Genomic DNA, 16,724 nt, shown 5'->3' with positions numbered 1-16,724 from the left:
CAGAGAATATGAATGATAACACAAAAAAACCTTTCTTCCACTTATGCCTAAAGGTTGTGTGAATCCATTTATTGGAAAACAACTGTGTTTACTCTATATTTAAATCAAAATGACAAAAGAAAGTACCCAAATGGCCCTGATCAAAAGTTTACATACCCTAGTGCAGGGGTAGGGAACCTATGGCTCTAGAGCCAGATGTGGCTCTTTTGATGACTGCACCTGGCTCTCAGATCAATCTTAGTTGACATTGCTTAACACGGTAAGTAATGAATAATTCCGCTGGTAATCACAGTGTCAAAAATAACGTTCAAAATATAAAACATTCTCATGCATTTTAATCCATCCATCCGGTTTCTACCGCACCTGTTCAAGAAGTCGCATTAATGGTAAAAAGTATTTTATTTATTGTTGGTTAGCTTCAGAATAACAATGTTATTAAAAAGAATAAGAGACTTATTATACACTAAAAATGTTGGTCTTACTTAAAAAAGCGCGGATTTAGTTGTATTCAGTCTTGAATAAAATATTATATGGCTCTCACGGAAATAATTTTTAAAATATTTGGCTTGTATGGCTCTCTTGGCCAAAAAGGTTCCCGACCCCTGCACTAGTGACTTTGATCTGATAACATCCACAAAATTTAACTCAAACAGGTTTGAATGGCTAATCAAGGTTCCAATGCTCACCTGTGATATATTTGTTTGTAATTAATGTGTGTGTAAAAGGTCAGTAAGTTTCTGGGCTTCTGACAGACTATTGCAACTTTCATCCAGTGCACAGATGTTTCTGGATTCTGAGTCATGGGGAAGGCAAAAGAATTGTCAAAGGGTCTGCGAGAAAAGGTAATTGAACTGCATAAAACAGGAAAGGGGTATAAAAAGACATCCAATAAAATGAGACTGCCAATCAGCAGTGTTCAAACGCTGATTAAGAAGTGGAAAATGAGGGATTCATGTAGACCAGCAAGGATTTCAGCCACAACTACCAGGAAAATTGTTTGAGATGCAAAGAAAAATCCGCAAATAACTTCAGCTGAAATACAGGACTCTGAGAAATTGTGTTGTGGCTATTTCAAGATGCACAATAAGGAGGCACTTGAAGAAAAATGGGCTGCATGGTCGAGTCGCCAGAAGAAAGCCGTCACTCCAAATTACTTTGGCCAAGAAATTATAAATTCTCCCAGGGTATGTAAACTTACGAGCACGACTTTACGTGAATGAGATGCTCAATATATTTGAACTATTTTGAATGACCCTATTTTAATGCTGGCTGGATTTGAATAATAGGTGTTTGTGAACAAGTCAACCTTTTCTCCGTGTTTCGCTTATATAGCGCTGTTATAGAGGTCTCCCATTTCCCACAATGCATTGCCAGTGGCCATAATGGTAGGCTTCTTTTGAAAACAAGCTCATGGCTGCTGATCATTCATCCACACTGCCCTCTGCAGCCCACATCGTCAATTGTAATTCACAACACTACACTGTTACTGCCTTCTCTTCAAAGTACTAAGCCCAATGGAACACAAAGGATTGTCTTGGAAAATTAGAATATTGTGATAAAGTCCTTTATTTTCTGTAATGTACCGGTAACTAAATACATGAAAATGTCATACATTCTGGATTCATTACACATTGACTGAAATATTGCAAGCCTTTTATTATTTTAATATAGCTGATTATGGTATACAGCTTAAGAAAACTCAAAAATCCTATCTCAAAAAAATAGAATGTTTCCTCAGACCAACTAAAAAAAAAAGATTTAAAACAGCAAAACAAAATCAAACATTTGAAAATGTCAATTAATGCACTCAGTACTTTTTGTCCATTTTGTCCACTAAAGACGCCGAGATCATTATCCATGCGTTTGTTACGTCTCGTCTCGATTACTGTAACGTATTATTTCCGGGTCTCCCCATGTCTAGCATTAAAAGATAACAGTTGGTACAAAATGCGGCTGCTAGACTTTTGACAAGAACAAGAAAGTTTGATCACATTACGCCTGTACTGGCTCACCTGCACTGGCTTCCTGTGCACTTAAGATGTGACTTTAAGGTTTTACTACTTACGTATAAAATACTACACGGTCTAGCTCCATCCTATCTTGCCGATTGTATTGTACCGTATGTCCCGGCAAGAAATCTGCGTTCAAAAGACTCCGGCTTATTAGTGATTCCTAGAGCCCAAAAAAAGTCTGCGGGCTATAGAGCGTTTTCCGTTCGGGCTCCAGTACTCTGGAATGCCCTCCCGGTAACAGTTCGAGATGCTACCTCAGTAGAAGCATTTAAGTCTCACCTTAAAACTCATCTGTATACTCTGTCCTTTAAATAGACCTCCTTTTTAGACCAGTTGATCTGCCGCTTCTTTTCTTTCTCCTATGTCCCCCCCTCCCTTGTGGAGGGGGTCCGGTCCGATGACCATGGATGAAGTACTGGGTGTCCAGAGTCGAGACCCAGGATGGACCGCTCGTCGGGACCCAGGATGGACCGCTCGCCTTTATTGGTTGGGGACATCTCTACGCTGCTGATCCGCCTCCGCTTGAGATGGTTTCCTGTGGACGGGACTCTCGCTGCTGTCTTGGATCCGCTTGAACTGAACTCTCGCGGCTGTGTTGGAGCCACTATGGATTGAACTTTCACAGTATCATGTTAGACCCGCTCGACATCCATTGCTTTCGGTCCCCTAGAGGGGGGGGGGGGTTGCCCACATCTGAGGTCCTCTCCAAGGTTTCTCATAGTCAGCATTGTCACTGGCGTCCCACTGGATGTGAATTCTCCCTGCCCACTGGGTGTGAGTTTTCCTTGCCCTTTTGTGGGTTCTTCCGAGGATGTTGTTGTCGTAATGATTTGTGCAGTCCTTTGAGACATTTGTGATTTGGGGCTATATAAATAAACATTGATTGATTGATGGATTGATACTTGGTTGGGAATCCTTTTGCACGGATTACTGCCTCAATGCAGCGTGGCATTGCTGAGGTGTTATGGATGCCCAGGATGCTTCAATAGCGGCCTTTAGCTCATTTGCATTATTGGGTCTGGTATCTTTCAGCTTTTTCTTCACAATACCCCACAAATTCTCTATGGGGTTCAGGTCAGGGGAGTTGGCAGGCCAATCGAGGACAGTAATGCCATGATCAGTACACCAGTTACTGGTGGTTTTGGCACCGTGGGCAGGTGCCAGATCATGCTAGAAAATGAAATCATCATCTCCATAGAGCTTTTCAACAAATGGAAGCATGTGGTGCTCTAAAATCTCTTAGTACACAGCTGCATTAACTCTGGACTTGATGAAACAAAGTGGACCAACACCAGCAGCTGGCATGGCTCCCCAATCCATTGCTGACTGTGGGAAATTCACTCTGGATTTCAAGCAACTTGGATTTTGCTTCTCTCCTGCCTTCCTCCAGACTCTAGCGCCTTGACTTCCAAATGAAATACAAAACTTGCTTTTGTCTGAAAACAAGACTCTGGACCACTCTGCAACTGTCCAGTGCTTCTTTTCCATAGCTTAAGTCAGACGCTTCTTCCGTTGTCTTGAGTTCAGGGGTGACTTCACCATTGGAATACGGCTATTGTAGATGTATCTGTTGAAAAGCTCTATGAGGATGATGATTTCATTTTCCAACATAATCTGGCACCAGCCCACAGTGCCAAAACCACCAGTAACTGGCGTACTGACCATGGCATTACTGTCCTCAATTGGCCTGCCAAATCCCCTGACCTGAACCCTATGGAGAATTTGTGGGGTATTGTGAAGAATAAGCTGAAAGACACCAGACCCAATAATGCAAATGAGCTGAAGGCCGCTATTGAAGCATCCTGTGCATCCATTTCAGCAATGCCACAGACTGATTGCTTCCATGCCACGCCACATTGATGCAGTAATCCGTGCAAAAGGATTCACAACCAAGTACTGAGTGCATTAATTGACATTTTCAAATGTTTGATTTAGTTTTTGATTGTTTTGATTTTTGAGTTTTCTTAAGCTGTATGCCATAATCGGCAATATTAAAATAATAAAAGGCTTGCAATATTTCATTTGATGTGTACTGAATCCAGAATGTATGACATTTTCATGTTTTTAGTTGCATTACAGAAAATAAAGGACTTCATCACAATATTCAAATTTTCTGAGGCAGTCCTGTATACGGGACATTATAAGTACTATTTTAGGGGGTAAAATATGGCCAAAGTGTCCCATTTGGTTTGTGGTAAAACTCTCACAATATTGCTTTAAGCACAAATGTATTAAAAGTAGGAATCAATATGTTTAATCATCTGCTTGAGTTTGTTTACCTTAAAGCTCCATTTGTCGCTGATTTGACGGTTCAGGTTGAGATCCATTTCTACTACCAGCAACCCATCGCGGATCCGAGAGAGTCCTGGTGTGCGGCTGCCATCAGGAGCTGCCACATAGCTGGATCCATAGAAGTGTCCAAAGTCATGGTGAGCTGTAAACATTCCAACATGGGTTACGATTGTTGTTAAGTGCAACCGTACAGAATCTGCTATAGTGGTGCTAAGATGTCCATATAACAAATATTGACTGAGATTGGATGTGTGTTAGCATCTTTAAATGTATCTAGATCAGTAATTCTTTAAAAAAAAACATTTGTTTATTGAGTTTTTGACATATATATTTGCCAGAAATACAATTTATTACATATCAAATTACCCCCTTCCCTTAAAAATAATCGAAAAACTAAATCAAGGATTCTTAAACTGTGGTACGCAGGCTCCATCTAGTGGTACACCAAATAATCCCCCAATTAAATATTCAAACACAGTGTTACTGTTCAAACTGTGTGTACTGTTGCAGTGCAAAAACAAATTAAATATACTTGTTAAAATAAGACTGCCTTGTTTTAATAATACTTGGAGGGCCTACTACGCTACTACTGTATTTTAATATTGGTCATTTTGGTGGTACTTGGAGGGACAAGTTTTTTCGAAGTGGTATTTGGTGAAAAATGTTTGAGAACCATTGATCTTAATACCTCCCTCATCCTTTAATAGTTCTGTACATCATATGGCTGTTTCAAAGTTTGGACTAGGGTTATCCCGATACCAATATTTTGGTACCGGTACCAAAATGTGTTTTGATACTTTTCTAAATGAAGGGCACCACAAAAAATGGCATCATTGCCTTTATTTTGAAAAAAGATCTTAGGGTACATTAAACTGGATCGGTTTGCAGTCGAATGTGAAGCGACCGGAATGAGAATCAGCACCTCCAAGTCCGAGTCCATGGTTCTCGCCCGGAAAAGGGTGGAGTGCCATCTCCGGGTTGGGGAGGAGACCCTGCCCCAAGTGGAGGAGTTCAAGTACCTAGGAGTCTTGTTCACGAGTGGAGGAAGAGTGGATCGTGAGATCGACAGGCGGATCGGTGCGGCGTCTTCAGTAATGCGGACGTTGTACCGATCCGTTGTGGTGAAGAAGGAGCTGAGCCGGAAGGCAAAGCTCTCAATTTACCGGTCGATCTACGTTCCCATCCTCACCTATGGTCATGAGCTTTGGGTCATGACCGAAAGGATAAGATCACGGGTACAAGCAGCCAAAATAAGTTTCCTCCGCCAGTGATAGGGTGAGAAGCTCTGCCACCCGGGAGGAACTCAAAGTAAAGCCGCTGCTCCTCCACATCGAAAGGAGCCAGATGAGGTGGTTCGGGCATCTGGTCAGGATGCCACCCGAACGCCTCCCTAGGGAGGTGTTTAGGGCACGTCCAGCTGGTAGGAGGCCACGGGGGCTATGTCTCCCGGCTGGCCTGGGAACGCCTCGGGATCCCCCGGGAAGAGCTAGACGAAGTGGCCTGGGAGAGGGAAGTCTGGGTTTCCCTGCTTAGGCTGTTGCCCCCGCGACCTGACCTCGGATAAGCGATGGTACATTAAACGTGTGTTTCTTTTTGCAATTGAAAAACAATTTAGTCCTTAGATAAAATAGTGAACATACTAGACAACTTGTCTTTTAGTAGTAAGTAAACAAACAAAGGCTCCTAATTAGTCTGCTGACGTATGCAGAAACATATTGTGAGACATTTGTGATTTAGGGCTATATAAATAAATATTGATTGATTGATTTTTTCTGACCTAATATATATATATATATTAGGAGTGTAACGGTACACAAAAATTTCGGTTCGGTATGTACCTCAGTTTAGAGGTCACAGTTCGGTTCATTTTCTGTACAGTAAGAAAACAACAAAATATAAATTTTTTGGTTATTTATTTATCAAATTTGTAAACAATGGCTTTATCATTTTAACATTGGGAACACTATAAAAATTCTGCCCACGCTAATCAACATTAAACTGCCTCAAGTTGTTGCTTTGATGAAATAAAATGACAAAACTTTTCTTCTACATATAAAATTGCAACATTAAACAGTTTCAAGTCAACTCATCATGCTTAATTTATCACAGCATTTGGAAAGCCTGTAGTTGATTTTTATTATGTAAATGTTATAAAAATGTGACAGCAGGGACCCTGCCATTCAAAATTAGGCTGCTACATTACTAATGATTCATGTAACTACAGCTGAAAAAAATAGTACGGCGAGGGACGGCGTGGCGTAGTTGGGAGAGTGGCCGTGCGCAACCCGGGGGTCCCTGGTTCAATCCCCACCTAGTACCAACCTCGTCACGTCCGTTGTGTCCTGAGCAAGACACTTCACCCTTGCTCCTGATGGGTGCTGGTTAGCGCCTTGCATGACAGCTCCCTCCATCAGTGTGTGAATGTGTAAATAGTGTCAGCGCTTTGAGTACCTTGAAAGTAAAAAAACACTATACAAGTACAACCCATTTACATTTATTTACCATTTATCATTATTTTATTTTGTCAACATTATAAAGGACACTGTAAAAATGTATTATTAATTTACTTGTTATTTTACTGTTAATATCTGCTTATTTTTCTCTTTTAACATGCTCTACCAACACTTCTGTTAAAATGTAATAATCACTTATTCTTCTCTTGTTTGATACTTTACATTAGTTTTGGATGATACCAAAAAGTCAGGTATCGATCTGATACCAAGTAGTTACAGGATCATACATTGGTCATATTCAAAGTCCTCATGTGTCCAGGGACGTATTTCCTGAGTTTATAAACATAATATAGATTTTTTTAAAAGGAAAAAAAGATTTTGTGACGATAAAAAATATTGATGTAATCATAGCGGCATTGACTAGATACCCTTTTGTACTTGGTATCATTACAGTGGATGTCAGGTGTAGATCCACCCTTGGCATTTGTTTACATTCAGGTGTGCCGGTGAGCTGTTGTATCCTCCTACGGTGTGTAGTGAAGCATGTTTAGCTATTACTTGTCCTGCAGGGATGATACTTGTAAGAAACTTACTTTATTTGTCGCCATGGAGATGAGGATTAGTGATATAGATGTAGCTAAAACACTGCAGACTGCAAATGGATGTTCGCTGCTAGCTCGCTAGCCATTTCTTAAAGCACGTCTTCCTGGGAGCATATCAGTGTTATAACTTCACCTTTATTGTTAGTTTTTAGGCCAAAGTGCGTGTGTTCTCCCTTTTCTATCAATACACTGTGTCTACTTGTAAGTACTCCGTGTGTGTGACCTGCCGAACATGCTCCTCTGCTCGCAAAACTAGCAATGTCACGACGTGACGACAAGCTGTCCTGCCCGTCAAAAATAATAATAATAATAATAATTGGAAACCGCTACTTTTGAAACAGAGTATAGTACCATTTTTGATTCATTACTACCGCGCTACTATACTAGTACCGGTATACTGTACAACCATAGTTTGGACAGCCTGATTCACAATTTGATTGGACCTGCATATACTGCAGCAAAATTTCAAAAAACGCTAGTCAAAGATCCTCTTTAGGACAAGAGTGCTCTGCCGTTTTTAGGAAAATGCTACAGAGATGTTCGAAAGTTTGGATTTGCCCAACAGCCTTAATAATATTATCCCCTTAAGGCCCTATTTGTTTACTTGCTTTTTTTATTTCTCTTTGCTATTTGGGCTTATTGGACCCTAATTAGAATAAAAACTAAGAATCATCTTTTGATATGATGTACTCAGTCCATAAGTACACAAACGTGTACTTCATGTTTAGTGACATGCTAATTGTTTTTTTTTCAAATTCATTTGTATGTTATACTCTTCTGACACCACCAGATGGCAGTATAAATGTCCACATAAGTGGCCATAAGACCCCAGTTAAGTAGTGTACACAATTTTGGAAAAAAGAGCTTAAGGGTGCTGTCCACGTATGTGGCCAACTAAGCCTTTAGAGCATGGGTGTCAAACTCTGGCCCGCCGTGTAATTTCATTTGGCCCTTGAGGCAGTATGAAATTAACATTAGAGCTGCCCCGCCGGTTTTATACAGCGGCAGTGCCGCTGTAACACCGCATTCACCACTAATACTCAGACATGCCAACCCTCCCAATTTTCCCGGACTCCCAAATTTCAGTGCCCCTCCCGAAAATCTCCCGGGGTAAACATTCTCCCGAATTTCTCCCCATTTCTACCCGGACGACAATATTGGGGGTGTGCATTAACGGCACTGTCTTTAGCGTCCTCAACAACCTGTCGTCACGTCCGCTTTTCCTACATAGAAATAATGTATGCGACTTTTAGACACACACGCGCGCACAAGTGAATGCAACGCATACTTGTTCAACAGCCATAAAGGTCACACTGAGGGTGGCCGTATAAACAACTTTATCAATCTTACAAATATGCACCACACTGTGAACCCACACCAAACAAGAATAACAAACACATTTCGGGAGAACATCTGCACCGTAACACAACATAAACACAACAGAACAAATACCCAGGACCCCTTGCAGCACTAACTCTTCCGGGACGCTACAATATAGCCCCCCAAAGCAATAATTAATGTTTTACTCATGCACTTTCTCTTGATACTTCAAGGCTTGAATGTTTGATTAATTATTATTTGCAAATTTATTATTAGCCTGTGGAAAAAGTTTATTTTGATATTTACCTCAGAGGGCTGCAAATAGAAAAGAGGCATTCCATTTTTATTTAAATTTTATTTGATATGCCATTGATATTTTTTTATTATTAATATTATTATTTAAAACTCGATTTTACATGTCACTATAAAGTTATATAAGCCTTGCTTGTTCAATATTTAATGCAAAACTTGTTTGGGTCCTTATTAAAAGGTTAATTTGTTCAACTTTGGCCCGTGGCTTTGTTCAGTTTTAAATTTTGGCCCACTCTGTATTTGAGTTCGACACCCCTGCTTTAGAGGTTTTATTATAACTATAGGAAGTAACTGATTTCAATCTTTAAAATGCTCTCAATATCCTACCTTTTTTTCCATCTCCAGACGTAAACTCACTTTTGAAGTGTTCCTGCTTGAAAAAAAGTGTGTTATTGACTTTATTCATACAAATAGTATGAATATAGATGATTATGATAGTGACTTATTTTCTCTCATCATTAGCTTGTTGAGATAGGTTAAAGCCTCGATCGTATTTTGAGTCGTTGTGACTTACCGTCCCGACTCGATTGATTGCACAGGTGAAGCAATGGTTAGCGATGGCGGCATTCCTGGCCTCAATAGGCCACATGGGCTCACTGCAGAAAGGACGTAGCATTACTAGCACACTAAGACACAAGAGAACTAAGAAGACCGAACCACTGGCATTGATCAAGTGCAACATTGCTGATGTTTTTAGATACAACGAGTTTAGGTTGGAGCTGTCTCGTCCACATTTTTAAATGGGTACCAAAACAGTCCCGTGTAAAATGTCAGAAACACTACAGTATTTATTTCATAGACATCAGAGCAGGCGGGACTGGAGATCAGAGCAGAGGGGAGCAGCCTGGCAGAGAGCATATACTAAAAAATACAGACGAGTTCAAACCTCGATTGTACGAAGTTTGAGATTTACGAACCACAGACCGAATAAATAAATGTTTTATCAGCGCATTGATATTTTGGCATTATTCGACGCCAGTATTTAAGATTGTGACAACATTTATAAGTCAGGAAAGAAGAAAATCTCTATAGGTTTCTTTTAAAGAAATAAAGTCTGAGTCGTATTTGAATGTTTTTTTTTCTTGTTAGTACTTTGTAGTATCTTTGTGTTCCTTGATGGCAGTAAAGTAGACTGATCATACGACCATGTCCTCTTTTGCGGGGCTGTCCGGGCGGAGTTTCTTAAACGCCTCAAATGTCCGGCGTTTTGAGTTAGGGCTGCGTGTATTTTCAATGTACCTTCAGGGTTAGGAAGGGGTTAAAAACTAAACAAATTGTGAAGATGTGCGGACGCAGCAGCATTTGTGAGGGAGGGGCAGAGAGAGGGAGGGATTTTTTGATTGATTGAAACTTTTATTAGTAAATTGCACAGTACAGTACATATTCCATATAATTGACAACTAAATGGTAACACCCGAATAAGTTTTTCAACTTGTTTAAGTCGGGGTCCACGTTAGGGAGTGGAGAGACAGACAAGACACCCGGTTTGCTTGTTTTTGATACACACTTAAATAAACTGCCAGAAATAGCCAATTTGCTCAATTTACCTTTAATGAATATTATATATCTATATATATATATATAAAGGGTATTTCTGTCTGTCATTCCGTCGTACATTTTTTTTCCTTTTACGGAAGGTTTTTTGTAGAGAATAAATTATGAAAAAAAACACTTAATTGAACGGTTTAAAAGAGGAGAAAATACGAAAAAAAATTAAAATAAAATTTTAAAACATAGTTTATCTTCAATTTCGACTCTTTAAAATTCAAAATTCAACTGAAAAAAATGAAGAGAAATACTAGCTAATTCGAATCTCTTTGAAAAAATTTAAAAAATAATTTATTGAACATCATTAGTAATTTTTCCTGATTAAGATTAATTTTAGAATTTTGATGACATGTTTTAAATAGTTTAAAATCCAATCTTCTTCTAGATTTTCCTGAACAAAAATTTTAAAAGAAATTCAGAAGACTTTGAAATAAGATTTAAATTTGATTCTACAGATTTTCTAGATTTGCCAGAATATTTTTTTTTAATTTTAATCATAATAAGTTGGCCCTGCGATGAGGTGGCGACTTGTCCAGGGTGTACCCTGCCTTCCGCCCGATTGTAGCTGAGATAGGCGCCAGCGCCCCCCGCGACCCCGAAAGGGAATACGCGGTAGAAAATGGATGGATGGATGGAAGTTTGAAGAAATATTTCACAAATATTCTTCGTCGAAAAAAACAGAAGCTAAAATGAAGAATTAAATTAAAATGTATTCATTATTCTTTACAATAATTAAAAAAAATACTTGAACATGGATTTAAATTGTCAGGAAAGAAGAGGAAGGAATTTAAATGGTAAAAAGGTATATGTGTTTGAAAATCCTAAAAACATTTTTATGGTTGTATTTTTTTCTCTAAAATTGTCTTTCTGAAAGTAGTAAGAAGCAAAGTAAAAAAAAAAAGAATTTATTTAAACAACTGAAGACCAAGTCTTTAAAATAGTTTCTTGGATTTTCAAATTCTATTTGAGTTTTGTTTCTCTTAGAAGTAAAATGTCGAGCAAAGCGAGACCAGCTTGCTAGTAAATAAATACAATTTAAAAAATAGAGGCAGTTCACTGGTAAGTGCTGCTATTTGAGCTATTTTTAGAACAGGCCAGCGGGCGACTCATTTGGTCCTTACGGGCGACCTGGTGCCCGCGGGCACCGCCTTGGTGACCCCTGGTTTATGACAACCTTTTCCCAAAACACGATATAGAATGTGAGATATAACAGGATAATGCATACGTTTATCTTTTTTTTTTTCTCAAAACGCTAACAAAAAAGTGGCACCCCAAAAAATGTATTGTGGGGCCCCATTTTTATGACTTGATGGGGTTCCTGGGACCCCATTTTGAAAATTCCTAGCGCCAACACTGCTGTCAACAGAGGAGAAAAAAGGCTTTATTTAAATAAATATATTATTTATAAAACAACTTCAAGTATCATTGGCAAATTTTAACCTAGTCCCGGCCTTGGCACGCATATATGCATACTTGCCAACCCTCACGGATTTTCCGGGAGACTCACGAAATTCAGTGCCTCACCCGAAAACCTCCCGGGCCACACCCCCTCCAGCTCCATGCGGACCTGAGTGAGCACAGCCTGTTTTCACGTCCGCTTTCCCACGATATAAACAGCGTGTCTGCCCAATGACGTTATAACTGTAAAATGATCGAGGGCGAGTTCTTGGTTTCTTATGTGGGTTTATTGTTAGGCAGTTTCATTAACATCCTCCCAGGGCGGTAACAACACACAACAACAGCAGTCACTTTTTCGTCTACCGTAAAGCAGTTTGTCTGCCGTAAACAGCAATGTTGTGACACTCTTAAACAGGACAATACTGCCATCTACTGTACCTGCACCACAACATCTCCAGGCAACTTCAACCCTTTAATAATAAACAGGTTGTACTTGTATAGCACTTTTCTACCTTCATGGTACTCAAAGCGCTTTGACACTACTTCCACATTTACCCATTCACACACACATTCACACACTGATGGAGGGAGCTGCCATGCAAGGCGCCAACCAGCACCCATCAGGAGCAAGGGTGAAGTGTCTTGCTCAGGACACAACGGACGTGACGAGGTTGGTACTAGGTGGGAATTGAACCAGGGACGCTCGGGTTGCGCACAGCCACTCTCCCACTGCGCTACGCCGTCCCACATACAACTGTAGAATGATCGAGGGCGAGTACTTGGTTTCTTATGCGGGTTTATTGTTAGGCAGTTTCATTAACCTCCTCCCAGGGCGGTAACAACACACAACAACAGCAGTCACTTTTTCGTCTACCGTAAAGCAGTTTGTCTGCCGTAAACAGCAATGTTGTGAAACTCTTAAACAAGGACAATACTGCCATCTACTGTACCTGCACCACAACATCTCCAGGCAACTTCAACCCTTTAATAATATCCTCCTCCATTCACATCCCATCTCCCCGGATTGTAAATAACCTAATGTAAATAATCAAATGTATTTCTAATGTATATACTTGTTCTTATGCTATCCGAACTCACCATGTTCTCTGCTCGCTGTACATATCCTACTAAGTAAGACCTACACGGTTTCAATGTCCATTTCTCTGTTGATGACTGAAGTAGTGATATCAACCAAAGCACCTCCCGAAATCGTAGGTCTCAAGGTTGGCAAGTATGCATATATGTGTCCTCTTTTTGGGATTTCACAATACGGTCAGCCTAAGGAAAGATTACCTCAGGGCTCCAACAGTCGCCGACGGGTTGAAGATGACCTCGGCTCCATTCATACTGTACATGAACCAGTTAAGAGGATGATGGCGCCCGTAGCAGATATTGACAGCTATCTTCCCAAAGTGTGTGTGGAACACCGTGTGGCCCGTATCGCCTTCCATGTAATACGTGGACTGAGAGAAAAAGGAAAGGAGAACATTCTTTTTGCCTTTTTTGTCTGCCAGGGATCACGTCACATCACGTAAAAGACTTAGAGTGCTGACCTCATTGAAGTCTCCAACTCTGGGGATGTGGTTCTTCCTGGTCTTTCCCAGTACGTTTCCAGAGTTTGATATCACCACTGCCGTGTTCCACAAGGTGTCATGTATCTCATCCCGCTCCAGGATGGGAGACACAATGACCATGTTGTATTTTTTGGCAAGCTAAACCAGATAATCACAATGTCGGTGGGTTTTGTTTTTTGTTTTTTTTTTAACGACAAAAGTAACGCATTAGCAAACATTCGTCCGGGTCCATTTGTGTTACTCATCAATTTTTGTATCAGTTAAAGTACAACTGTTACAACCCGACCTCACGCAGCACGTAGTTCTTCACGTAGCAGGATCCTCTTAAATAGCTGATACAACACAATAAGCATAATGTTGAAGGAAATCACTAGATTATGTTGGAAAAAAAAGGATATAAGTTAGTAGAATAGAGATGATGGAAATAATCAGAGGTGCTAAAAACAAAAAATTTACCTATTATTAATAATATTATAATGAATGACTCTAAATACCTTAACTATAATTGTACTATTAGTATGCCCTATTTAAAATACTCCTACTAATTATAATAAATAATAATACTAGTTGTTGTCATTTTAAATGTCGCAGGTACCCTTAAAGTATCGTCAATATATAAATATATATATATATATATGTATATGTGTGTACTGAAATTCAAGTATTTCTTATATAATGATATATATGTATATGTATATGTATATATATATATATATATATATATATATTAAGGGTGGGCAAATTAATGCGTTAATTATGAGTTAAACTCATCAATCTATTAACGCCGACAATTATTTTATCGCACATTTGCGCATGTTGTTTACATGCTTTTATTTTGTTAACGCATTTTCTTAACATGATGGCGTCGCCCGGCGTCGCGGGGCTCTTGGTAAAGATGGAACATTTGGCAAAAATACCGGACAATTCTGCAAATTTCATGGTTGGCTTACAGCGTGGTCACTCCGGGATCACTTACGACCGCCAGACAATTCTGAATGTGGATAGATCGGGCCGTTTTGGACTGAATGACGCGTGCTTGCTAGTCCGGCTAGCTAGCATGGGAATACTTTGCCGGCTACATCCAGCGGCCTGTGAAGCAGCGGAGTATATGTGTTGTCTGTCTATTTATGAATAATGCAGACGAGGAGTGTTGGCTGAGTTCTTAACGTTTACTTTCAGAGCGTGCATATCACAACATACAAGATGCCGTCATGGCGACACAACCTACACCGGGCTACCGCGCATGCTCGTCACTCCTGTTGCATGCTGGGTAGGGTAGTTCTTTTATTCCCTGGCTCATAACATCACAATATAGTACCATGTATATGATGCGTTCAGTTTATCAAAGCACCAAGCAAACAATCGGAAAATTCCCATCATATCAATTCCTAGATATGGTCATAATTATTTTAAGTGCACTAAGCATAATAAACACAACATTATTAATATTGCTACTACGGATAATTTGATCAAAAATTCCCTAAAACAGCCCACTACCTATAATATAGGTTTTTTAAACATAAGATCCCTGATAAAAAAAAATGTTTCTGCTGTTACCTCAGAAAATGCCTGTTCGGATGTTATGATTGTGGCTCAGAGATTTGTATGTAGATTATATTTATTTTCCATAACAAACAGGATAACTTAAATACCCTGGCAGTGGCAATAAGCTTAAATGTTTGTATTTACATTTTTTGAGTTGATTTTCATAAAATATGCTATTTAACTGCTACTGTTTAACAAGGACTGATTTAAATTGTGTTTGCACAACAAATGTTTTGGTGCTTTTGTTCATGTGGGAGAATATTCCAATAAAGGTGCACTACACACTACTTTTGAATTCATTATTGGGTTTTGCGTATACAATGCAGTTAATCGCGATTAATCAGAGAAATAGTGCGATTAACTTCGATTAAAATTTTTAATCGTTGCCCAGCCCTAATATATATATATATATATATATATATATATACATATAAAATATAAAATATAAAGTAAATACTTGAATTTCAGTGACTTCTAGCTATAAATAGTGGGGCGGTTTAGCTCGGTTGGTAGAGCGGCCGTGCCAGCAACTTGAGGGTTGCAGGTTTGATTCCCGCTTCCGCCATCCTAGTCAATACCGTTATGTCCTTGGGCAAGACACTTTACCCACCTGCTCCCAGTGCCACCCACACTGGTTTAAATGTAACTTAGTAAAGCTTTACTATGTAAAGCGCTTTGAGTCACTAGAGAAAAGCGCTATATAAATATAATTCATTCACTTCAAATATACTCCTTCCCCCTTTAACCCCGTAACCCGGCCCGCCCCGCCCACCTCAACATGACACAAACCTCCCTAATTGTTATAAAACACAATGTTTATATTAAACATGCTTCACTGATTCGAGTATTTAGCGAGCGCCGTTTTGTCCTAATAATTTTGGCGGTCCTGGAACGCACCGTGGTTTGTTTACTTGTACAACTTTTCTCCGACTTTCTAAGACGTGTTTTATGCCACTTCTTTTTCTGTCTCATTTTGTCCACCAAACTTTTAACGTTGTGCGTGAATGCACAAAGGTGAGTTTTGTTGACGTTATTGACTTATGTGGAGTGCTAATCAGACATATTTGGTCACTGCATGACTGCAAGCTAATCGATGCTAACATGATATTTAGGTTAGCTATATGTACACATTGCATCATTATGCCTCATTTGTAGCTATATTTGAGCTCATTTAGTTTCTTTTAAGCCTCTTCAATTTATATCTCATGACACACTATCTCAGGGGTCGGGAAACTTTTTGGCTGAGAGAGCCATGAAAGCCAAATATTTCAAAATGTATTTCCGTATTTTTTTAACACTGAATACAACTAAATGTGTGCATTATTAAGTAAGACCAACATTTTTAGAGTAAAATAAGTATCTTATTCTTTTTAATAACATTGTTAGTCTGAAGCTAACCAATAATAAATCAAATGTCATGTCTGTTGATCATGTTTTTGTTTGGCCATGTGCTGTTTGTCCTTTGGACTCCTTAAGTTCCTGTTTTTTTCCACTCCCTTGTCTGGTTTCCTTGGTTTCTCATTTTGTCCACCTGTCTCTGGTGGACAAAATGCCTGCTCACCTGCTTCCCGAGCATTAATCAGAGGCGGTATTTAAGCTCGTCTTTGCCAGTCAGTCACCCTGTGCTGACTTGTTTCATGCCTTGCCATAGTTTCGTGCTTCATGCCA

General features: G+C 39.5%; 1 protein-coding gene across 1 annotated transcript in view; it reads right to left on the bottom strand.

Annotated features, from left to right (window-relative positions):
* The window catches only part of upb1 (ureidopropionase, beta), a 32,719-nt gene that overhangs the window by 2,107 nt on the left and 13,888 nt on the right, over positions 1 to 16,724 (bottom strand). Inside the window, exons 5-9 of the mRNA XM_061907037.1 lie at positions 13,491 to 13,649; positions 13,231 to 13,400; positions 9,506 to 9,587; positions 9,319 to 9,361; positions 4,292 to 4,446 (exon numbers count right to left, since the gene is read on the bottom strand). Of these exons, the coding sequence (XP_061763021.1) occupies positions 4,292 to 4,446; positions 9,319 to 9,361; positions 9,506 to 9,587; positions 13,231 to 13,400; positions 13,491 to 13,649 (609 nt within the window). The remainder of the gene's footprint in view (positions 1 to 4,291; positions 4,447 to 9,318; positions 9,362 to 9,505; positions 9,588 to 13,230; positions 13,401 to 13,490; positions 13,650 to 16,724) is intronic.

The sequence above is a fragment of the Nerophis ophidion genome, linkage group LG07, assembly GCF_033978795.1.
Source record: "Nerophis ophidion isolate RoL-2023_Sa linkage group LG07, RoL_Noph_v1.0, whole genome shotgun sequence".
Taxonomy (NCBI): Eukaryota; Metazoa; Chordata; class Actinopteri; order Syngnathiformes; family Syngnathidae; genus Nerophis; species Nerophis ophidion.
The sequence above is the reverse complement of the archived record's forward strand: the minus strand, read 5'-3'. Positions and strand labels throughout refer to the sequence as shown.